This window comes from Pseudophryne corroboree, chromosome 7 (assembly GCF_028390025.1).
Source record: "Pseudophryne corroboree isolate aPseCor3 chromosome 7, aPseCor3.hap2, whole genome shotgun sequence".
NCBI lineage: Eukaryota > Metazoa > Chordata > Amphibia > Anura > Myobatrachidae > Pseudophryne > Pseudophryne corroboree.
This window is the reverse complement of record NC_086450.1, coordinates 445,452,212-445,476,544: the sequence shown is the minus strand read 5'-3', so window position 1 is coordinate 445,476,544 and position 24,333 is coordinate 445,452,212. Positions and strand designations below refer to the sequence as shown.

Below are 24,333 nucleotides of genomic sequence, written 5' to 3'. Positions count from 1 at the left end.
TGAACTTTTTGAGTGAGACTGAGATAGAGCTTTGTGATTGTTCTATGTACATGTGACTGTGCTATGGTGTAATTGTATTTATTAGCCCTAGTACCCACACAACAGCAAGTGAGGGGCAAGTGCTCTGTAACCCTTGCTCTCCTTGCTCCTCTGTGCTGCTGTGGTATAAGCTGCAGCACATCGTTCTGCCTCAGGCTCTGCCCCCTTGCCCCCCCCCTCCTATATCCGGCCCTGCTCACAGCTGTCATTTTTCAAACACATGACAATTAGGAACTGATTGTCACCCTTTATCATATGCAACCAGTTTTATCATCCACAACTAGTTGTATCACTCATTGATAAATGAGCCCCTTGGTTTCTTTATAGGTTATTAGGATTAGTGTTTTGGCACGGCTATGTCCTTGGCGTGCTAAATGGGGCTATTTGGCGCAATTTGAGGATAAATGTATGTGGACACATCTTTAGGTTTTGATTTTGATGTGCAGCTGGGATTCACCATATTTATCGAAGTTATTTTTTGGCAAATACCCTCAAAACTAAAATTATTATCTGAGGTAAAATCTCCCCGTCCTATCAATGCAAGGCTCTAGCTGAATTACAGACGGCTATTTTTAGTTATGTTTTGAATGAATTTAAAAAACGATTAGTGTTCTACAATTTGTACTTTTTCCAGGCAGTTTCATCTCTTCTGGAACTGATGTCATAACGCTCGCCGTTTCCTATACACCAAACTAAAGGAATGCTGGCCACTAGTTATTTGCTGCATAGGGGACGTATTTGTTGTAGGGGGGCTCTGTGACAGTTACAGCTGGTTCTCTGGTCGCAAATTCCCAAGGGTCCGGTGTTTGCATGTCTGTTTCCCCACGGAGAGACCCAAGATGACGGACCTCTGTTACCATGGCGACATTTAAACATGCCCCCCTGTGTATATACTGAGCTGGGGCTGGCCAAACATTAATTACACTCTGTGTTATTGAGACTGTATCTGTATAGACGGGTATGTGTGCTCCCGGGAGCTGAGCATATATTTGTGGGCCAGGTGTGACACATGAGCTGACAGAAGTATATAGACAGTCTGTAGCTGTGACAGCTTGTAGCGACAGAATGGGAATTACTGTAATAACTGTGTGTAAGGGCATTCGCTAGTCTTTCTATCCCCCCTCTGCCTGCAGGAAGTGTGTGGGATTAGAGGGTCCGGGGCCGTGGGAAGTGAGGACGGAGCTGAGGTGATATCTATAAATAGTAACAGCGATATCGCCTCCCATTTTAACCATTAATATCCAAGGCCATAGCTATACGTTCATATATAAATGTGCGTTAAATGGGGTTAAACTGGACATTTAACTATGTTAATTTGTGAATATAGACCTAATTTCCACGTCGACATTCAGAACCTGCCGACACTGATGTTGACATTCTCACTTTTAACATTAGGAACGTTGACATATAAATACCACAGCCAGCCTGAGAAGTGAAATGTTATGGGCAGTAGATAGTATTCTGTACTTACAAGGGCCCCGATTGCATGGGCCACGCTACAGCCACGTGTGTGGATAGAAGCGCTCGCCGGTATAAATGTTTATTTTCTATAGTCCTCTGGCTTTCGCACACTTGCACACACCTGTACACGCCATCCAGAATATTGTGCTATTGACACATGCACCGCACATAATGAGGCATATAAACATTTACATGCACACCCCTGCACGCTCCCTAGCCTGCATGTAGTGTGTATACACAAGCGTCTCCCCTTCCAGCTGCAGGAGAAGTAGCATGCGCTGCAGCGAGGCCTGAGTGCGGAGATCTGACACGGCTGACAGAAGTGACGGCTGTGGCAGTGCCAGCACAAGCCATTGACACGCTCACAGCAGGAGGCAGCGGCCGGGCAGGCAGCAGCCTGGTCTGTGGTAGCACGGAGATCACATTACATAAGTGGCAGCGCTGCGTTTGGCTCAGTGTGGGGTCACAATGAGTGACAGAAGAATTTGTTGCTGCCTGAAGTGTAGTGACAGGTCCGGCACCGATGGGGTCTGCTGGGCAGCTGGGGGCAGCTCTGATACAGTCTGACTCAGCCTAAAGGGACATTATACTGAGCTATTGTCATGCTTTTAAAGTTAACATTTGTGATTCTCTTGTCCCTTGGTTAAAAAAAATATATTAATATTGCCCTTATCACACTTGTATGTGGCCGGCACTAGAAACCCGCGTCATCACCGTAACACTGCAGTGTGGTGGTTAGCTGTGTTTCCTCACAGATGGCACAGACTCTTATTAAATCTGCTGCGTTCTCACTTTGTGCCTCATGCCTCACTGATGTCACAGACTCTTATTAAATCTGCTGCGTTCTCACTTTGTGCCTCATGCCTCACTGATGCTATTGACTCCTGTTAAATCTACTGCATTCTTACTTTGTGCCTCAGTGATGCCACTGACTCCTATTCAATTGGTTGCATTCTCACTTTGTACCTCATGCCCCACTGATGCCACTGACTCGTATTCAATTGACTGCATTCTCACTTTGTGCCTCACTGATTTCACTGACTCCTGTTCAATTGACGTCTCACTGATTTCACTAACTCCATTTCAGTTAAGTGCATTGTCACTGTGTGCTTCATGCGTCACTGATGTCACTGAGTCCTAATCAATTGGCTGTATTCTCACTTTGTGCCTCACGCCTCACTAATGCCCTTGACTCTTATAAAATTGACTGTAATTCTCAATTTGTGCCTCACTGATGCCACGGACTCATTCAATTGACTGCATTCTCCCTGTGCCTCATGCTTCACTGATGCCACTGACTACTATTCAATTGACTGCATTCTCACTTTGTGCATCATTGATGCACGGACTACTCTTAATTTTACTGCATACTCCCTTTCATGCCTCATGCCTCTGTGATGTCACCTTTTCTTTGCGAACCCTTTGACTGAATACTGGGTTCATCCACTGTGGGCAGGTGACGGTATAAGGTATATTTTATACGTCGCCTGTACTCACCAGTAACCGTGCCTTGTTGTATTTCAGGATGCGCAGGGACATGATAATAATAAGGACTCTCGGGTGGTCTGGACAAATTCCAACAACCATCTCCTAACATCTGGCTTCAACCAGGTAGAGTACCTCATGCCTCCGCAGCCCACTCACTGGGCCCTGCCTCTGTCTACCTGAGCCTAATATAACCATAGTCCATAGTGAGAGACGGGAAAATTCCTAACCAAGATAGGAGCCAGACACGGGACCTAATTCAGACCTGATCGCAGCAGCAAATTTGTTAGCTAGCGGGCAAAACCATGTGCAGTGCAGGGGGGGGGGGGGCAGATATAACATGTGCAGAGAGAGTTAGATTTGGGTGGGTTATATTGTTTCTGTGCAGGGTAAATACTGGCTGCTTTATTTTTACACTGCAATTTAGATTTCAGTTTGAACACACCACACCCAAATCTAACTTTTTACACATGTTACATCTGCCCCCCCTGCAGTTCACATGGGGGGTCATTCAGAGTTGATCGCACGTAGCAACTTCTTGCTGCTCGTGCGATCAACTAGACGCCGCCTATGGCGGAGTGTATTTTAGCATAGCAGGGCTGCGATCGCTTGTTCAGCCCTGCTATGCTAAAAAAGTTTCCTGCAAAACAAGACCAGGGTCAGACCTACTTACCCTGTGCGACGGATCCAGCAACGAAGGTCTCGGGATTGACGTCAGACGTCCGCCCTCCAAACGCCTGCACACGCCTGTGTTCGGATCTCCATGCCCGGAAAACGGTGAGTAGACACCCCGGAACGCCTACCCGCCGTCAGTCTTCTTGCGATTGCTGCTGCGATCACTTTTAGCGCTGCCGGCGACGACGCGCGTGCTCATTGCTGGTGCCGCGCAGCCGCAGTCCCGACCCATTCGCACCACAGCGAAGAACCGCTGTGTGTGAACGGGTCGGAATGACCCCCACGGTTTTGCCCATTTGCTAACAAATTTGCTGCTGCGATCAGGTCTGAATTAGGCCCACAGAACATTGTCTTCATAGCAGATATATACAGATGGATGTAGATGATTACAATTATGCCCTGTATACAGACGTGTTCAGCCTCATCGTACCCACCATTATTCGCAGTCGTGGGTGGTTTGCAGCGACTGGTGTGCCCCTGAACATGCGTGTATGCTGTGTGCTTAGTACTTACCTGTGACCCGTAGGATTGCACTGCTTCTGCACGTGTTATACAGTCTTGTTAAAATGCTGCATCTCCCGCGGTTGCCCACACACAGGCTGGTACTGCCACTTGGCACAAGCACCGGGTGACGGTGATTAGGAGAGCCATCTGAGTATGGGCAGATTATACGGACTGATAGAGCCCTGGTCTCAACCGATCCCAGGGCTCCAGCGCTGCAAGCCAGCAATGCTAACCACTATGCCGTCCAATCACTGTAGGTCTCCGTCTCGCTCTCCCAGCTCTCGGTAATTCCCTGTCTACAACAGTATGTGTGTTTAACCACTGACTCTCTCCATGTCACGCTAGGTCAGGGAGCGAGAGATACTGCTCTGGGATCTTCGCAGTTTCAGCCGCCCGGTAACCTACTTCTCCCTGGATGCATCCTCAGGGTAGGAATATGTTTTTGCTTTGTGGTTACAGATTTGTTATGTAAGTAAATATATTTAAGGCCAGTTTTATAGGTTGCTGACATTGCAATAAACCCGTTGCCTTTCTGGTATAACCCATGCATATTGGGCAGTTCAGAGTCATAGATGACAAATCTTTAACTTATGGAGCCGGTTCAATCAATAGAGAGTTCTTGTTGTAGCCTCGCGCCCCGTGCTTCTGCGCACGTTTCCGGTAATTAAGTTACCTAAACCATTGCTTATTTTGCTTGTACTAATATGATGTACGAGAATAAACGTTTATTGCCGTAATCGCCCCATGCGGCTACAGTAGGACCTAGCTCTTGGGGATATCCAATTAGCCCCAGTAATTTACCAGTGCTAATTGCCCCGCCGGGGGCTATCTAATTAGCCCCGATAAGCCGACACGAGACGCGGCTTATCAGGGATTTTGTTTCACCCGCCTCAGCCAGGCGAAACCAAATCTCCGGAAACAGCCCTGTTTTCATGCGAAAACGGGGCTGTTTCCGCCAAAAACACACATGTTTCACTGAACCTGTGTGTTTACGGGAGGTCAGCTTTTTTTTCTTTATTTTAATCCATATTGAATAACCTGTAAAAAAAAAAAAAAAAAAATATTACAAAAAGAATCGGTGAAACATTGGAAAAAATGTTAATTCACCTGTAATTGGATATCTCCCTTAATTGGATCATCTGTGAGTGGAGCTTGGAGTTGTGAAATGCCAGCACCTGATTGGCCAAGGTGAACTGTTGTGGCATCACAGCCAATAGGAAAACAGGGAATCACACCAACTATTTTATGTTCAAAAGAACCTGCACAAGTGTGAACATTCCAGAGCTGGTTCCCGCCCAGTGATCCTGGCCTCTCTTGCTTGGATGCGTTATTGTGTAACTCGGCTATAGTCATTCGTTCTGCCGTATTCCTTCCTCCCTCCAAACATTTACAACAAAAATACAGAGGCAAAATAATCCCCACTTGTAAATCAAGGAAGCCCGCCCCAGGGCACATCCCCGCTACCAGAAACTGTACCCTCATCCTGATGGACCACGACCCTTTTGGGGTCCAGGCATTGATTGTCCCAGCACACATAGGACCATTGGGAGATGTGATCATGTTTAGCTTGTTATGTCCCTTCCCAGGAGCGCTGTCTCCACCTTTCTGCCCACACACAATATTGTGTTTTATGGCTGCTTTTGGGTATATTGGTGTCTCATAAACCCGATGACTTAAGGACAGATGAGACCGATTAAAGATGCTCTGTAAGCGCTGTGTGATATGATGTCGCTCTATAAATAAAGGTGACTGGTACAGTTGATCCCTCGCCCTGTAAAAGAGGGACTTTCCATTGTTTATAAGTGTGACAATATTTTATGATCTATTATAAATGACCGTCCTATCTAAGAGCATGCAGGGTGTGCTCCTGTCTCCGCATGCCTTCTGCACTAGTGACCTGCTGGCAGAACTATGGAACCGCTTTCTGTGATATAATGTTACGTTCCAGACTGCCTGCCATATAGCACTGCTCTCCATGCAGGTATATTAATCGTATCAATAATCCATAGTGTACCGGACAGTCTGTACACACTTACATTCCGCATACATTGACCTTCAGACCTCCAGATGGATTGCTAGGCTCTACCTGTCAACACTCCCAGTTTATAAATAGACTCTGTTATAGAGCTGTAGATTTCATGTTCTGCCGTTCTCCTTTCTGACTGAGACAGATACAATACGTGGTGCACGTAATTACAGCAACGATGTGGAGCACAAGCCCAGTTTGGGATGTTTCAACGTATATACTAGAGTCTAACTACAGATGCGTCTATAGGTCATGAGGAGCGAGATGCTTGGCGCAACTGAGACGCTCCGACGCGGTACTTTTTTCCCAAAAATATTCCGTCTTATTCGCATCATAGCTGCGTACAAAGCCACGAACAGTGAACCAGAGACGCTAGATTGAGACTGTTGTCACAAAGGAATTGGTATAACATATGTTCAAAGTAGCAGATTTGGCATAGCTGAACTTGGGGGGGTTGGGTTTAGGATGCAGGTGGAGAGGGTTAGAGTCAGGCTGCGTCCTGGGTGGTTAGGGTTAGGCAGCTATGTGGGGGGGTTAGGGTTAGGCACCCCCCTCGGAGGAGGGTTAGGGTTAGGCTGCGGGGGAGGGTTAGGGTTAGGTTGGAGGGTTAGGTTAGGTTTAGGTTTCAGGTTCACAGGGCTAGGTTTAGGCACCTCCGGGGGGTGGTTAGGGTTAGGCAGCTATGTGGGGGGGTTAGGGTTAGGCACCACCCCTCGGAGGGTTAGGGTTAGGCTGCGGGGGGGTGGAGGGTTAGGTTGGGTTTCGGGTTCACAGGGCTAGGTTTAGGCACCTCCGGGGGATGGTTAGGTTTAGGCACCTCCGGGGGGTGGTTAGGGTTAGGCTGCAGGTAGGGAGGGATAGGGTTAGGGGTTGGGGAGAGGGGAGAACACCCCTTACTCACCCCTGTCTGCTTCTTCCACATCGGGCTCCTGGCATCGGTATTTTGAACGCTGGGATCCCATGTTCCGGCATCTCATACTGATGCCCTCCTACAGCGTCATCCCCCTACTTGTACGGCAGGACTGGACTGTTGGATGACTCTTTCCCAGCTCTGTATTATCGGTGCTGTAATGCAACAACAATATACAGTAGAACACATATAAATGCTTTGTAATTTTATAGCGTGTTATTTTCCCACCGCGATCTGATCCGGACTATCTGTCCCTTTGCATAGAACTAGTACTGGGGAATTTCACCGTTCTCTTGGTTTGCACTGCGACAGTCAGTCCTCGGTATCGGAGAACGTTTGTAAACCCGTAGGAAGACGCGCTGCTGTTTTCTCATGGAAAAGTAATTTCTCTAATGTCCTAGTGGATGCTGGGGACTCCGTAAGGACTATGGGGAATAGACGGGCTCCGCAGGAGACAGGGCACTTTAAGAAAGAATTTGGATTCTGGTGTGCTCTGGCTCCTCCCTCTATGTCCCTCCTCCAGACCTCAGTTTGAATCTGTGCCCGGACGAGCTGGGTGCTACTTAGTGAGCTCTCCTGAGCTTGCTATAAAAGAAAGTATTTTGTTAGGTTTTTTTATTTTCAGTGAGATCTGCTGGCAACAGACTCTCTGCTACGTGGGACTGAGGGGAGAGAAGCAGCCCTACTCACCGAAGATAGGTCCTGCTTCTTAGGCTACTGGACACCATTAGCACCAGAGGGATCGTACACAGGATCGCACCCTTGGTCGTCTGATCCCGGAGACGCGCCGCCGTCCCCCTCGCAGAGACAGAAGACAGAAGCCGGTGCCTGAAGCAAGAAGACGTCGAAATCGGCGGCAGAAGACTCCAGTCTTCATATGGGGTAGCGCACAGCACTGCAGCTGTGCGCCATTGCTCCCACATTAACCCACACACTCCGGTCACTGTAGGGTGCAGGGCGCAGGGGGGGGCGCCCTGGGCAGCAATTAGGAACCTCTTGGCAAAAAGCAGCATATGTACAGTTGGGCACTGTATATATGCATGAGCCCCCGCCATTATTTTACACACAAACGCGGGACAGAAGCCCGCCGCTGAGGGGGCGGGGCTTCTTCCTGAGCACTCACCAGCGCCATTTTCTCTCCATAGCTCCGCTGAGAGGAAGCTCCCCAGGCTCTCCCCTGCAGAATCACGGTAGAAGAGGGTAAAAAAAGAGGGGGGGGCACATAAATTTGGCGCAAAAACAGTATATACAGCAGCTACTGGGTTAACACTAAGTTACTGTGTGATTCCTGGGTCATATAGCGCTGGGGTGTGTGCTGGCATACGCTCTCTCTCTCTCCAAAAGGCCTTGTGGGCGAACTGTCTTCAAATAGAGCATTCCCTGTGTGTGTGGTGTGTCGGTACGCTTGTGTCGGCATGTTTGACGAGGAAGGCTATGTGGAAACAGAGCGAGAACAAATGAATGTGGGGTCGCCGCCGACACCCGATTGGATGGATATGTGGAAGGTTTTAAATGATAATGTTAATTCCTTGCATAAAAGGTTGGATAAAGCTGAAGCCTTGGGACAGTCAGGGTCTCAACCCATGCCTGATCCTATGTCGCAGAGGCCGTCAGGGTCTCAGAAGCGCCCACTTTCCCAAATTGTTGACACAGGTATCGACACGGATTCTGACTCCAGTGTCGATGGCGATGAGGCAAAGTTACAGCCTAAAATGGCTAAAGCCATCCGTTACATGATTATAGCAATGAAAGATGTGTTGCACATCACAGAGGAAACCCCAGTCCATGACAAGAGGGTTTATATGTATGGGGAAAAAAGGCAAGAGGTGACCTTTCCCCCTTCACATGAGTTAAATGAGTTATGTGAAAAGGCTTGGGAAACTGCAGATTTCCAAACGGATGCTTATGGCGTATCCCTTCCCGCCAACGGACAGGCTACGCTGGGAATCCTCCCCTAGGGTGGACAAAGCTCTAACACGCTTATCCAAGAAGGTAGCCCTGCCGTCACAGGATACGGCCACCCTAAAGGATGCTGCTGATAGAAAGCAGGAGGGTATCCTGAAGTACATTTATACACATTCAGGTACCTCACTAAGGCCGGCGATTGTGTCGGCCTGGATGTGTAGTGCGGTAGCAGCATGGACAGATACCTTATCTGAGGAACTTGATACCTTGGATAAGGATACTATATTACTAACCCTGGGGCATATAAAAGACGCTGTCCTATATATGAGAGATGCTCAAAGAGACATTAGCCTACTGGGCTCTAGAATAAATGCAATGTCGATTTCTGCCAGAAGGGTCCTGTGGACTCGGCAATGGACAGGCGATGCCGACTCAAAAAGGCACATGGAGGTTTTACCTTACAAGGGTGAGGAATTGTTTGGGGACGGTCTCTCGGACCTGGTCTTAACAGCTACGGCTGGAAAGTCAAATTTTTTGCCATATGTTCCCTCACAACCTAAGAAAGCACCGTATTACCAAATGCAGTCCTTTCGATCACAAAAAGGCAAGAAAGTCCGAGGTGCGTCCTTTCTTGCCAGAGGCAGGGGTAGAGGAAAGAAGCTGCACAATACAGCTAGTTCCCAGGAACAGAAGTCCTCCCCGGCTTCCACTAAATCCACCGCATGACGCTGGGGCTCCACAGGCGGAGCTAGGCCCGGTGGGGGCGCGTCTCCGAAATTTCAGCCACAAGTGGGTTCACTCCCAGGTGGATCCCTGGGCTATAGAGATTGTGTCTCAGGGATACAAGCTGGAATTCGAAGAGATGCCCCCTCACCGTTACCTCAAATCGGCCCTGCCAGCTTCCCCCTTAGAGAGGGAAATAGTGTTAGCTGCAATTCACAAATTGTATCTTCAGCAGGTGGTGGTAAAGGTTCCCCTCCTTCAACAGGGAAGGCGTTACTATTCGACCATGTTTGTGGTACCGAAACCGGACGGTTTGGTCAGACCCATATTGAATTTAAAATCCCTGAACATATACCTGAAAAGGTTCAAGTTCAAAATGGAATCGCTCAGAGTGGTCATCGCAAGCCTGGAAGGGGGGGATTTTATGGTGTCTCTGGACATAAAGGATGCATACCTTCATGTCCCCATTTATCCACCTCATCAGGCGTACCTCAGATTTGTGGTACAGGATTGTCATTACCAATTCCAGACGTTGCCGTTTGGCCTCTCCACGGCACCGAGAATATTTACTAAGGTAATGGCAGAAATGATGGTGCTCCTGCGAAAGCAAGGGGTCACAATTATCCCATACTTGGACGATCTCCTCATAAAGGCGAGGTCCAGAGAGCAGTTGCTGATCAGCGTAGAACGCTCTCGGGAAGTGTTACAACAGCACGGCTGGATTCTGAATATTCCAAAGTCGCAGTTGATTCCTACGACGCGTCTGCCCTTCCTGGGCATGATTCTGGACACAGACCAGAAGAAGGTTTTTCTCCCGACGGAGAAGGCTCAGAAACTCATGACACTGGTCAGAGACCTCTTAAAACCAAAACAGGTGTCGGTGCATCACTGCACGCGAGTCCTGGGAAAGATGGTGGCATCGTACGAGGCCATTCCCTTTGGCAGGTTCCATGCGAGGACCTTTCAATGGGATCTGTTGGACAAGTGGTCCGGATCACATCTACAGATGCATCGGCTGATCACCCTATCCCCCAGGGCCAGGGTTTCTCTGCTGTGGTGGCTGCAGAGTGCTCACCTTCTCAAAGGCCGCAGATTCGGCATTGAGGACTGGGTCCTGGTGACCACGGATGCAAGCCTCCGAGGGTGGGGGGCAGTCACACAGGGAAGAAATTTCCAAGGGGTGTGGTCAAGTCAGGAGACTTGCCTTCACATCAATATCCTGGAACTAAGGGCCATATACAACGCCCTAAGTCAAGCGGAGAACCTGCTTCGCGACCAATCGGTGCTGATCCAGTCAGACAACATCACCGCAGTGGCTCATGTAAACCGCCAAGGCGGCACAAGGAGCAGGGTGGCGATGGCGGAAGCCACCAGAATTCTTCGCTGGGCGGAGAATCACGTAAGAGCACTGTCAGCAGTGTTCATTCCGGGAGTGGACAACTGGGAAGCAGACTTCCTCAGCAGGCACGACCTCCACTCGGGAGAGTGGGGACTTCATCAAGAAGTCTTCGCGCAGATTGCAGGTCGGTGGGAACTGCCACAGGTGGACATGATGGCATCCCGCCTCAACAAAAAGCTACAGAGGTATTGCGCCAGGTCAAGAGACCCTCAGGCGATAGCTGTAGACGCACTAGTGACACCGTGGGTGTTCCAGTCGGTTTATGTATTTCCTCCTCTTCCTCTCATACCCAAGGTGCTGAGAATCATAAGAAAAAGAGGAGTGAGGACAATACTCGTTGTCCGGATTGGCCAAGAAGGACTTGGTATCCAGAGCTGCAAGAAATGCTCACAGAGGACCCATGGCCTCTGCCTCTAAGACAGGACCTGTTGCAACAGGAACCCTCTCTATTCCAAGACTTACCGCGGCTGCGTTTGACGGCATGGCGGTTGAACGCCGGATCCTAGCAGAAAAAGGCATTCCGGATGAGGTTATTCCTACGCTGATAAAGGCTAGGAAGGACGTGACGGCTAAACATTATCACCGTATATGGCGAAAATATGTTGCTTGGTGTGAGGCCAGGAAGGCCCCTACGGAGGAATTCCAGCTGGGCCTGTTCCTTCACTTCCTACAGTCGGGAGTGACTTTGGGCCTAAAATTGGGTTCCATTAAGGTCCAGATTTCGGCCCTATCCATTTTCTTTCAAAAGGAACTGGCTTATCTTCCTGAAGTCCAGACATTTGTAAAGGGAGTGCTGCATATTCAGCCTCCTTTTGTGCCTCCAGTGGCACCTTGGGATCTTAACGTGGTGTTGAGTTTCCTGAAGTCACACTGGTTTGAGCCACTCAAAACCGTGGAGTTAAAATTTCTCACCTGGAAGGTGGTCATGCTATTAGCCTTGGCTTCAGCAAGGCGTGTGTCAGAATTAGCGGCTCTGTCACATAAAAGCCCCTATCTGGTTTTCCATATGGACAGGGCAGAATTGCGGACCCGTCCACAATTTCTGCCAAAGGTGGTGTCATCCTTTCATATGAACCAACCTATTGTGGTGCCTGTGGCTACTCGTGACTTGGAGGATTCCGAGTTACTAGATGTGGTCAGGGCTTTGAAGGTTTATGTAGCCAGAACGGCTAGAGTCAGGAAAACTGAGTCGCTGTTTATCCTGTATGCACCCAACAAGCTGGGTGCTCCTGCTTCAAAGCAAACTATTGCTCGCTGGATCTGTAACACGATTCAGCAAGCTCATTCTGCGGCTGGATTGCCGCTTCCAAAATCAGTAAAAGCCCACTCCACAAGGAAGGTGGGCTCTTCTTGGGCGGCTGCCCGAGGGGTCTCGGCATTACAGCTTTGCCGAGCGGCTACTTGGTCAGGTTCAAACACCTTTGCAAAGTTTTACAAGTTTGATACCCTGGCTGAGGAAGACCTTGTGTTTGCTCATTCGGTGCTGCAGAGTCATCCGCACTCTCCCGCCCGTTTGGGAGCTTTGGTATAATCCCCATGGTCCTTACGGAGTCCCCAGCATCCACTAGGACGTTAGAGAAAATAAGATTTTACTTACCGGTAAATCTATTTCTCGTAGTCCGTAGTGGATGCTGGGCGCCCGTCCCAAGTGCGGACTTCTTCTGCAATACTTGTATATAGTAATTGCTTAAATAAGGGTTACGTTGGTTGCATCAGGGTTGTTCTGATGCTCCGTTGTTGTTCATACTGTTAACTGGGTAAGTTTATCACAAGTTATACGGTGTGATTGGTGTGGCTGGTATGAGTCTTGCCCTGGATTCCAAAATCCTTTCCTTGTACTGTCAGCTCTTCCGGGCACAGTTTCTTTAACTGAGGTCTGGAGGAGGGACATAGAGGGAGGAGCCAGAGCACACCAGTATCCAAATTCTTTCTTAAAGTGCCCTGTCTCCTGCGGAGCCCGTCTATTCCCCATGGTCCTTACGGAGTCCCCAGCATCCACTACGGACTACGAGAAATAGATTTACCGGTAAGTAAAATCTTATTTTCCTCTTCATGCATTCTCGTGATTCCCGATCTCGTCTGATATCTGCCACTGTCACGTTGTCACATACTTGGCACGAAACTGACGCGTTTTGCCACCAGCTGAGGAATGATCCCAAGAAAACTTGCAACTCTACCCAGCTCGCTAACAGATCCTGGTGCCTTCCCTCTCATCATGGGTGCCGCACTTCCGCATGTGGCATTATGTCGCCTCACTGGAAACGTTTAAGTGGAGGGAAGCGATCGGCTCAATTTGGGCAAGGAAGATTGGTATGTGATACATGTAAAGTACACTCCTTTGTCTCGCAGTTCCTGATGTAACATATTCACCGTTCTTCGCACTACAAGGACATCCACTATCTATAGCAGGGGGAGCTGCTCATGTTGAAAGCTTTCTCTAGATAAGTAGAGACAAGGGGGACTCAGCTGGACGTACTTCTGTTTTATTTGTGTAATATCCGCGTTTTCGCACTGAAGAAATTTACACGTGTGTCCGTGTGTCTGCAGCCTACACTTAAGATTCATTAGGGACAGCGGGGGAGGGAAGGGCGAGTGTAGGCCCAGTACCGTGTGCGCCTCTCCTAACAATTTGAGTAGACCTAAAGCAAATGCAGATACATACCTGTCAGGAGGCCTCTCTCTTATTGGTGCAGTGATTCTCAGTGGCACTCTCTCACTGCTTCTGATTGGCTGATTGTGGGTTACAGTGTTGTATTGTGCACAAATAGGGTAACGTAGCTCAGCAGCCAGATCTGTACGGTGTCTCTGCGCCTCCTCATCCAAATTGTCTTTTGACGTGTCTCTTCTTGCGTACGTTTGACGAGCAAATGCATTCAGCTCCACAACCCACATTTACCATGCTCTGATCGTAGTACAGTCATCTGGAATACATGAATACAGAGATATGTAGGAAAGGGACCATCACCAGTACCGCAGTCTGCTATTATGGGAGAATTGTAACATCTCTTGGGAGAGCATAGATCGGTCTATGAGACCCGCAGGCTGCTGCACCCTTCCCCTTAGTAGGGTTCTATCAGTGCCTCTCATAAAGGCTCTGGGCTCTACGAGTCAGGGTGCAGCCAGGTTCTTGTAGACAGGTTGTAAATCTGAGTATATACAGCTGTGACTATAGCTGCAGAACCCGTTCTCCGAAGCCCCGTTGTCTTCCGCCAGCAGGTTGTGAGGAGCACGATTTTACATTCTTGCAATCTCTACCCAGCTACCTTCGTAGGCGCACCCGTCTACCCCCCTAACTCAGGGAACCTTTCACTTCCCTTTCATTGACCCATAGAGAATAATAAGATAACATGTAAATCCCCCCATATTTCCTGATTGATAAAAGGTAAAACTGCCGTATAAGCCGTTCTCGGCTGTGCTGAAGTTCAGGGTAAAAATCTGATTTGTCTGATAACCACGAGCCTGTGGGAGCTGCACCATGTGAGCACAGGTAGTATACTTGCAGGAGTTTTCCATTAACTTGTACTGTACAGAGGATCAAGGCGCCAGGATGCACAGAGAATGGGGGAGCAGAGTGCGGCTTGTGTTTTGCACAATCAAAAATACATTTATGGCACATCAGTTATGTATTTCATTAAGAGGAACGGGAACATCCTGAAATAATGCTTAACCTCAATAGTAGGCCCACATCCAAGTATGTGAATTCCTTCAGAAGAAAGAAAGCTATGGAGTGTTTTAACCACATTCCCCAAATTGACCCTCCAGGCTAATTAATCCCAATACAAATATGAAGCATTGTTTCTTGTTCGACAAACTGCACACACTACTTGTAACATGCATAGGAAGGAACAGTACATTTTAATGAGGCTTCAGCCCAATAAGTCACCGGGAACCGGTGATCTCCCATCTGAACGTATGGGGTTGCAAGCACCCTCATGCAGCTTTTACTACACACAGTGCCTTTTCCCTATTCCGTGCTGCGGTTGTGTTATTTACATCGTTAAGTACTGTAGAAGACACCAACCTGGATACAGTGATATCCAGTAGCAGCTGTGACATACCCCAGGGCACAGAATGGCTGTCTTACCTTGTAATAACAACGCATTGCCAAGAAACATGCAATGTGCCAAGTAAAAGCTGCAGGAGAACAGATACATGCTAATAAGTAAAGTCGTCTGGAGGTTAAAGTGAAGTATGGATTATGCTAAAGTATAGAAAAGTACAATTATTTATTTTCACGTCTGGATATCATGGGAGAGAAAGATATGACATCTGTGATACAGGTCAGACTGTTGTACTGTATGTATATGACAGTCCATAAAAGTCCAAAAATGTAGTACTGTAACTCTAGAATTTACTACAAACACTGTCGACACGTATACTGCGGTTTTACTGCGGCGCAAAACTAGCATGGCGCTACACTTGCAGAATGCATCATAAAGATTTGCCCAGGTCTACAAACTTCGCAAAATAAGCCTTTTCTTCATGCACGTTTTGGTCCTCCTTTTTGGGGGAACAGCTACATCAGCCTCAATGGGGTAAATTTACTAAGGTGGGAGTTTTCTTTAGAACTGGTGATGTTGCCCGTAGCAGATTCTATCTACTATTTTCTAGAAGCAGCTAGATAAATATTAAGTAGAATTTGATTGGTTGCTATAGGCAAACGTCACCAGTTCTAAAAAAATAAATAAAAAGCTCCCACCTTAGTAAATTTAGCCCAGTGTGTGTAATATAAATATATTGACTGTCACACCTGGACACTGGTAGAAAGTATTCAAGGGAGAGAAAAATAAAATCTGAAATATGTGGTACAAGTTCTGCAAGTATATTGGTGAGTGACATGTTTTTGACTGATTCATATTTTAGAATTCATTCAGAGAATTCAGTGTTGGGTGTAAGCTGCAGTTTATGACAAGGAGCTCGAGGAATGTAATTAAACTGTGAGGCGTCACAGCGGACAAGTACAGATAATAATCCGCAAGTAAAGTAGGCCACGCCGCCCGGCTCCCATAGAAGTTATTGATCAGGGTGCTACACTACAGAGGAATCAGAGTTCAGGGATGAGGCAGGTTCTCCCCCAAACTGACTTCCTGTAATATAAAGGGGGGCGGGGCTCTTTTAAATGATGAGCCACCGTAGAAGGTAAGTATAGTAATTGTCTGGTGACCACCTGTGATAGCTATTGGACAGTTACAGGATAAGGTTTGCGGCGTAATATTGCCTGGTGGGGGTACTGTCATTAGGTCGACATGCATTTTTCAATTTTTTCCCAATTTTTTGAACTTTTTCATACTTTACTATCCACGTGGACTACGAGTGGGAATAGTAATCTTTGCCGAGCGCAGCGGTAGTGGAAGCGAGGCACCTTGCCCGAAGCATGGCGAGCGGACACGGTGCACTAATTGGGGTTGCCCGTCACTTTGACGAAGAAAACGACACCAAAAAAAAGTTTAAAAAAATGAATGTTGACCTTGTTCACGTCGACCTAATGACTGTGACGACCTAATGCATGTCGACCAATAATGACTGTCGACCCAAGTGGTCGACCTAATGGTATCCGTTTGGATGGAACATGGTCGACAGTCATTAGGTCAACCACTATTGGTCGACATTAGCACATGGTCGACACATGAAAAGGTCGACATGAGTTTTTCAATTTTTTTTCCTTTTGGGGAACTTTTCCATACTTTATTAGTGTTCATTCTAGCACCCTGCACCTTTCAAATCCTGTGCAGTTCCTCTTTCCTGCCTGCGATGTCGCTCTCTGCTCTGGTGCTTCTCAGCACACACAGGTCTGTATCACAGCAGTGAGTAACAGATCAGAGTGTGCTGAGAAGCACCAGAGCAGAGAGCGACACCCCAGGCTGGAAAGAGGAACTGCACAGGATTGGAAAGGTGCAGGGTGCTAGAATGAACACTACTTTATGATCCACGTGGACTACGATTGGGAACGGTAATCTGTGCCGAGCGAGGCACCTTGCCCGAAGCATGGCGAACGAAGCGAGCCATGCGAGGGGACGCGGTGCACTAATTGGGGTTCCCCGTCACTTTACGCAGAAGATGACACCAAAAAAGGTAAAAAAACTCATGTCGACCTTTTCATGTGTTGACCATTTTCATGTGTCGACCATTTATCCACATCGACCATGCCAATGTCGACCAATAGTGGTCGACCTAATGACTGTTGACCATAACATGGTCGACCATTCATACCGGAACCGACCTAATGACCCATATCTGCCTGGTGAGCCACCTAGTAGATCAGGCATAGTTATAGGATGACTAGCTGTCGTACCCGTTCTTCGCACAGGAGTTTCTGATTGTGTCGGTTGTAAATATAAATGAGTGTTAAAAACGTGGTAAATCTATAGAGATGTGAATTTGAGATGTCTTAATATAAGTAGCACCCGTAGCAGATACAGTAAAAAGTGACAGAACCATTTTTGTAGTTTTATTAAATTCTGCACACTGGAGGTGCAATCCACATTTTGATCCGATTGTCCGTTTGGGTGTTATCGTTCACGCAACGCAAGCCACGCATAGGTAATTACGTCATTCTGTCAATACCCTTTTCATCCCCATAGGGAAGGTTTATTAAAACTCTAATTACGTAGATTTCCTATTTCCCATCTGAAGAATACCTATGTTGAATTTCAGCTCGCTAACATATTGGGAAGTAATAGAATCATAGGGAGATGTACTAAGCAGTGATAAAAGTGGAGATGTGAGCAAGTGGAGAAGTTGCCCATAGCAACCAATCAGCACTGAAGAGGGATGGGGGGGGGGGGGGAGCTGGGCGTATGATAATATTACTGGTGGACTTCTTGTTGGAGAACAGTTCCAAAATAAGATCTCCACTTTACTGGGTATTATGAGAGGAAGAGGAGGAAAGGAGTGTGCATTTTAAGGGAGAGTTCCTTGTTGTTCCAGCTCTGCAGAAGCACTCTAATTGTGCATCAGCTTATGGCTGGCATTGATCGCATTTCTTGCAATACGTTTTAAGCGCCTCCATATTGCACTTTGGTGGGGCACTGCATTTCCAGGCAAGCCCTTCACACACACACACACACACACACACACACACACACACACACACACACACACACACACACAATTGCGTCGCCAAGTCCCCAGGTGGCCATACTTTCCTTACTATATCCCAGTACCTCAGCGCTCAAGGTACCCTAACGACCCAGTCTTTGAGGATATCCATAATTTGAGCACAGGCGAGTTAAGTAGTAGCTTAGTGATTGTGATTTAACTATACGTGCTCAGCCATGGATATCCTTAAAACCTGGACAGTTAGAGTGCCACAAGGACCATGTTTGGGAACATTGGCATAAGCCATATATAAAATGAAACCAAGCAGAGTTTTAGTACAAAAGCGGGCGTTTATTTGATGAAGAAGCGCCCTAATAGTGAGGCTGGAGAGTGATGTGAAGTTGATACTTTTGCGCGGTACACGTCTGTGCAAGTTCCTGGCCACAGCATCGCATCAATGGGTTTAGAACTGTAGATTTCCATCTCTGCCTGCCTTCCGCCCCCCCTTTCCCCTCCTTTCCTGGTGTCCTGCACTAGGTTTATTTAGCAGAAGCTCAGACAGCGGGCTGATCTCCATAGCAATCGCTAAATAAACAGGTCAGTGCCAGACCTAAAGCATCCTGACTTGTAATTCGGTCAGGGCAAGGGACATCGCCCATCTTGTGGTGTGTGTGTGTGTGTGTGTGTGTGTATATATATATACATATATATGTATATACGGCTCACCTCTAAGTATGCCTGCAAACCCCAGAGTGCTGATTAAATGTTGATTTCTAGGTGAACCGCCGTGCGCTGCTAACTCCGCTACCTCCCTCCCCCCCCCCTTCTTTCCACATAGCCCTCAGTCTCCGTCCCAATGGGACCAAGCTGACCCCATAATTATACTAGAAATAAGTTTTCTTACCACACCACCCCCTTCTCTCCTGTCTGAGTTCTGGCAGATTTTAATGTCCGCTCAGAAATGGCTCCCAGATGCTAAAGTTGGTCTAGTTAATGAAGGGTATAAATTAAGCTGAAGCATTCAATCATATGAAAACGTTAACCCGGTGTGTGCCAGAGGGTATTGCACGGCAAAGCTCAGGCACCGTAAAATGTTAACAGTCATTGTTCTGTAAGACGATAAAAAGGTTGTTTAATAAAGGGTGTATTAATATTTGTTCTGCGGCCGTTGTAGGTTTCCAGTAGCAGAGCATTTATTCCTGGTGCAATGTGCTGCAGATGTTGCTTGTAAGTGGCTGTAATTCTTTGTGTGTGCGAAAGTTCGCTTTTCTGGTACGCAGTGGCACTGATGCATGAGAGAGACACAATAGAGTCACCCAGTGGGTCGGATACAATAGGTGGTTGGGGAGGTGAATGAGTAATCCTATATTGCAGGTATATAGGTGAAAGTTAATTACCCCACAATCCGCAAGCCCCTGAAGTAATTTGGTTCTCCAACAGAAGGGTTAATGCAGAACTGCAGGGTTCTGGCTCTCCCCCAGACCGCAGAGAGTTAATAACAAGACATAGGAAAGCTTTGTGCGGGGTACAATATCCCAGCATGCTTTTCAGCACTGAGTCTGGTTTTTAATTTGAGGCTAGAAGTTGGCGCAGATTTAAGGGATTGGAAGAGAGACGCGTCCAGAGTGAAAATATTTACACAGCAGCAAATTCCAGCAGGAATCCAGGGGCCGGTGTCTGAGAGCCAAACAAAGGCCTCATTCTGAGGTTTCACTCCTCCGTTCTGTCTTACTCACTCACTCCTGTGTATTGTGTGCTGCACTCAGTGCTCTGCATCGTGCGCTGTGCTCATCTTCTCTCATTATACTGCACTCACTCTCCGGTCACTGCTGTACTCACTCATATCCTGTGCTGCTGTCATTCCTCTGCGCCGGGTACTGTAACTCACTATCACTCAGTGCTGCTGTCATTCCTCTGCACCGGGTACTGTAACTCACTATCACTCAGTGCTGCTGTCATTCCTCTGCACCGGGTACTGTAACTCACTATCACTCAGTGCTGCTGTCATTCCTCTGCACCGGGTACTGTAACTCACTATCACTCAGTGCTGCTGTCATTCCTCTGCACCGGGTACTGTAACTCACTATCACTCAGTGCTGCTGTCATTCCTCTGCGCCGGGTACTGTAACTCACTATCACTCAGTGCTGCTGTCATTCCTCTGCACCGGGTACTGTAACTCACTATCACTCAGTGCTGCTGTCATTCCTCTGCACCGGGTACTGTAACTCACTATCACTCAGTGCTGCTGTCATTCCTCTGCACCGGGTACTGTAACTCACTATCACTCAGTGCTGCTGTCATTCCTCTGCACCATGTACTGTAACTCACTATCACTCAGTGCTGCTGTCATTCCTCTGCACCATGTACTGTAACTCACTATCACTCAGTGCTGCTGTCATTCCTCTGCACCGGGTACTGTAACTCACTATCACTCAGTGCTGCTGTCATTCCTCTGCACCGGGTACTGTAACTCACTATCACTCAGTGCTGCTGTCATTCCTCTGCACCATGTACTGTAACTCACTATCACTCAGTGCTGCTGTCATTCCTCTGCGCCGGGTACTGTAACTCACTGTCACTCAGTGCTGCTGTCATTCCTCTCTATTGTGTGATCTAACTCACTCCTACTGTCGCTCACATCCTGTGATGCTGTGCCCTGGGTACTGTAACTCACTATCACTCAGTGCTGCTGTCATTCCTTTGCGCCGGGTACTGTAACTCACTATCACTCAGTGCTGCTGTCATTCCTCTCTATTGTGTGATCTAACTCACTCCTACTGTCGCTCACATCCTGTGATGCTGTGCCCTGGGTACTGTAACTCACTATCACTCAGTGCTGCTGTCATTCCTTTGCGCCGGGTACTGTAACTCACTATCACTCAGTGCTGCTGTCATTCCTCTCTATTGTGTGATCTAACTCACTCCTACTGTCGCTCACATCCTGTGATTCTGTGCCCTGGGTACTGTAAGTCACTCCTGCACTCACTCACTCACTCCTTGTGATGCTGTACTGCAACTCACTCCTACACTCACTCACACTCTGTACTGCTGTCATTGATCTCTGCTGTGTAATGTAACTCACTCCTACTATCACTCCACATCCTGTGATGCTGTGCCCTGGGTACTGTAAGTCACTCCTGCACTCACTCACTCACTCACTGTGATGCTGTACTGCAACTCACTCTTACACTCGCTCACTTTCTGTACTGATGTCATTCCTCTCTGCTGTGTAATGTAACTCCTACTATCACTCACATCCTGTAATACTGTGTACTGAGTACTGTAACAGACTCATACAATCACACATTCCCTGTGATGCTGTCATCCCACTATGCTGTACTACAACTCACGCCTACACTCACTCACACCCTTTGATGCTATTATTCCTCTTTACCAGGTACTCTAACTCACTCCTGTGCTCACTCAGGCCCTCTAATGTTGTCATTCTTCTATACTGTAACTCACTCTTGCAATCACTCACATCTTGTGCTGCTGTAATCCCCCATTACTGTGTACTGTAACTCATTCCTTCACTCGCTGGCACTTTGTACTGCTCTCATTCCTCTATACCCAAGTACTGTAATTCACTCCTGAACTCACTCATACCTTGTGCTGCTGTCATTCCACTGTACCAAGTGAGTCATTCCGAGTTGATCGCTCGCTAGCAACTTTTTGGAGCGCAGCGATCATCTCAACCGCGGCTAAACTGCGCATGCGTATGCACCGCAATGCGCAGGCGCGTCGTACAAGTACAAAGCGGTTCGTTGCTGAGCGATGGATTTAATGAAGAATCCATTTGCACAGCTGAACGCACGGTGATTGACAGGAAGAGGGCGTTTATGGGTGTCAACTGACCGTTTTCAGGGAGTGGTTGGAAAAAAACGCAGGCGTTTGCAGGGCGGGTGTCTGACGTCAAATCCGGACCAGACACGCTGAAATGATCGCAAGGGCTGAGTAAGTCTAGAGCTACTTAGAAACTGCACAAAAATTTTCGGCCCGCTTGGCAGCACACGCGTTCGCACACTTGCAAAGTGAAAATACACTTCCCCATAGGCGGCGAATATTTGATCGCAAGCCAGCAAAAAGTTGCTAGCAGGCGATCAACTCGGAATGACCCCCCATGTACTGTAACTCACTCCAATACTCACTCACCCTGTGCTGCTGTCATTCCACTGTGCCGTGTACTGTAACTCACTCCAACACTCTCTCATACCCTGTGCTGTAATTCCACTGTACTATGTACTGTAATTCACTCCAACACTCACTCACCCTATGATGCTGTCATTTCACTGTACCATGTACTGTAACTCACTCCAACACACTCTCATACCCTGTGATGCTGTCATTCCACTGTGCCATGTACTGTAACTCACTCCAACACTCTCACTCACTCACCCTGTGTTGCTGTCATTCCACTGTACCATGTACTGTAACTCACTCCAACACTCACTCACCCTGTGTTGCTGTCATTCCACTGTACTATGTACTGTAACTCACTCTGACACTCTCTCACCCTGTGTTGCTGTCATTCCACTGTGCCATGTACTATAACTCACTCCAACACTCACTCACCCTGTGCTGCTGTCATTCCACTGTGCCATGTATTGTAACTCACTCCAACACTCTCTCATACCCTGTGCTGTAATTCCACTGTACTATGTACTGTAATTCACTCCAACACTCACTCACCCTGTGATGCTGTCATTTCACTGTACCATGTACTATAACTCACTCCAACACTCACTCACCCTGTGTTGCTGTCATTCCACTGTGCCATGTACTGTAATTCACTCCAACACTCACTCACCCTGTGATGCTGTCATTTCACTGTACCATGTACTGTAACTCACTCCAACACTCACTCACCCTGTGTTGCTGTCATTCCACTGTGCCATGTACTGTAATTCACTCCAACACTCACTCACCCTGTGATGCTGTCATTTCACTGTACCATGTACTGTAACTCACTCCAACACTCTCTCATACCCTGTGTTGCTGTCATTCCACTGTGCCATGTACTATAACTCACTCCAACACTCACTCACCCTGTGCTGCTGTCATTCCACTGTGCCTTGTACTGTAACTCACTCTGACACTCTATCATACCTTGTTGCTGTCATTCCATTGTACCATGTACTGTAACTCACTCCAACACTCTCACCCTGTGCTGCTGTCATTCCACTGTACCATGTACTGTAACTCACTCCAACACTCACTCATACCCTGTGCTGCTGCCATTCCACTGTACCATGTACTGTAACTCACTCCAACACTCACTCACCCTGTGCTGCTGTCATTCCACTGTACTGTAACTCACTCTGACACTCTCTCATACCCTGTGCTGCTGTTATTCCACTGTACCATGTACTGTAACTAACTCCAACACTCACTCACCCTGTGTTGATGTCATTCAACTGTACCATGTACTGTAACTCACTCTGACACTCTCTCTCACCCTGTGTTGCTGTCATTCCACTGTGCCATGTACTATAACTCACTCCAACACTCACTCACCCTGTGCTGCTGTCATTCCACTGTGCCTTGTACTGTAACTCACTCTGACACTCTATCATACCTTGTTGCTGTCATTCCATTGTACCATGTACTGTAACTCACTCCAACACTCACCCTGTGCTGCTGTCATTCCACTGTACCATGTACTGTAACTCACTCCAACACTCACTCATACCCTGTGCTGCTGTCATTCCACTGTACCATGTACTGTAACTCACTCCAACACTCTCTCATACCCTGTGCTGCTGTCATTCCACTGTATCATGTATTGTAACTCACTCCAACACTCACTCACCCTGTGCTGCTGTCATTCCACTGTACCATGTACTGTAACTCACTCCAACACTCACTCATACCCTGTGCTGCTGTCATTCCACTGTACCATGTACTGTAACTCACTCCAACACTCACTCATACCCTGTGCTGCTGCCATTCTACTGTACCATGTACTGTAACTCACTCCAACACTCACTCACCCTGTGCTGCTGTCATTCCACTGTATCATGTATTGTAACTCACTCCAACACTCTCTCATAACCTGTGCTGCTGCCATTCCACTGTACCATGTACTGTAACTCACTCCAACACTCACTCACCCTGTGCTGCTGTCATTTCACTGTACTGTAACTCACTCTGACACTCTATCATACCCT

General features: G+C 47.7%; 1 protein-coding gene across 1 annotated transcript in view; it reads left to right on the top strand.

Annotated features, from left to right (window-relative positions):
* Positions 1-24,333, top strand: part of CORO7 (coronin 7) — a 242,589-nt gene that overhangs the window by 69,990 nt on the left and 148,266 nt on the right. The window contains exons 8-9 of the mRNA XM_063934975.1: positions 3,025-3,111; positions 4,510-4,592. Coding sequence (XP_063791045.1) covers positions 3,025-3,111; positions 4,510-4,592 — 170 coding nt within the window. The remainder of the gene's footprint in view (positions 1-3,024; positions 3,112-4,509; positions 4,593-24,333) is intronic.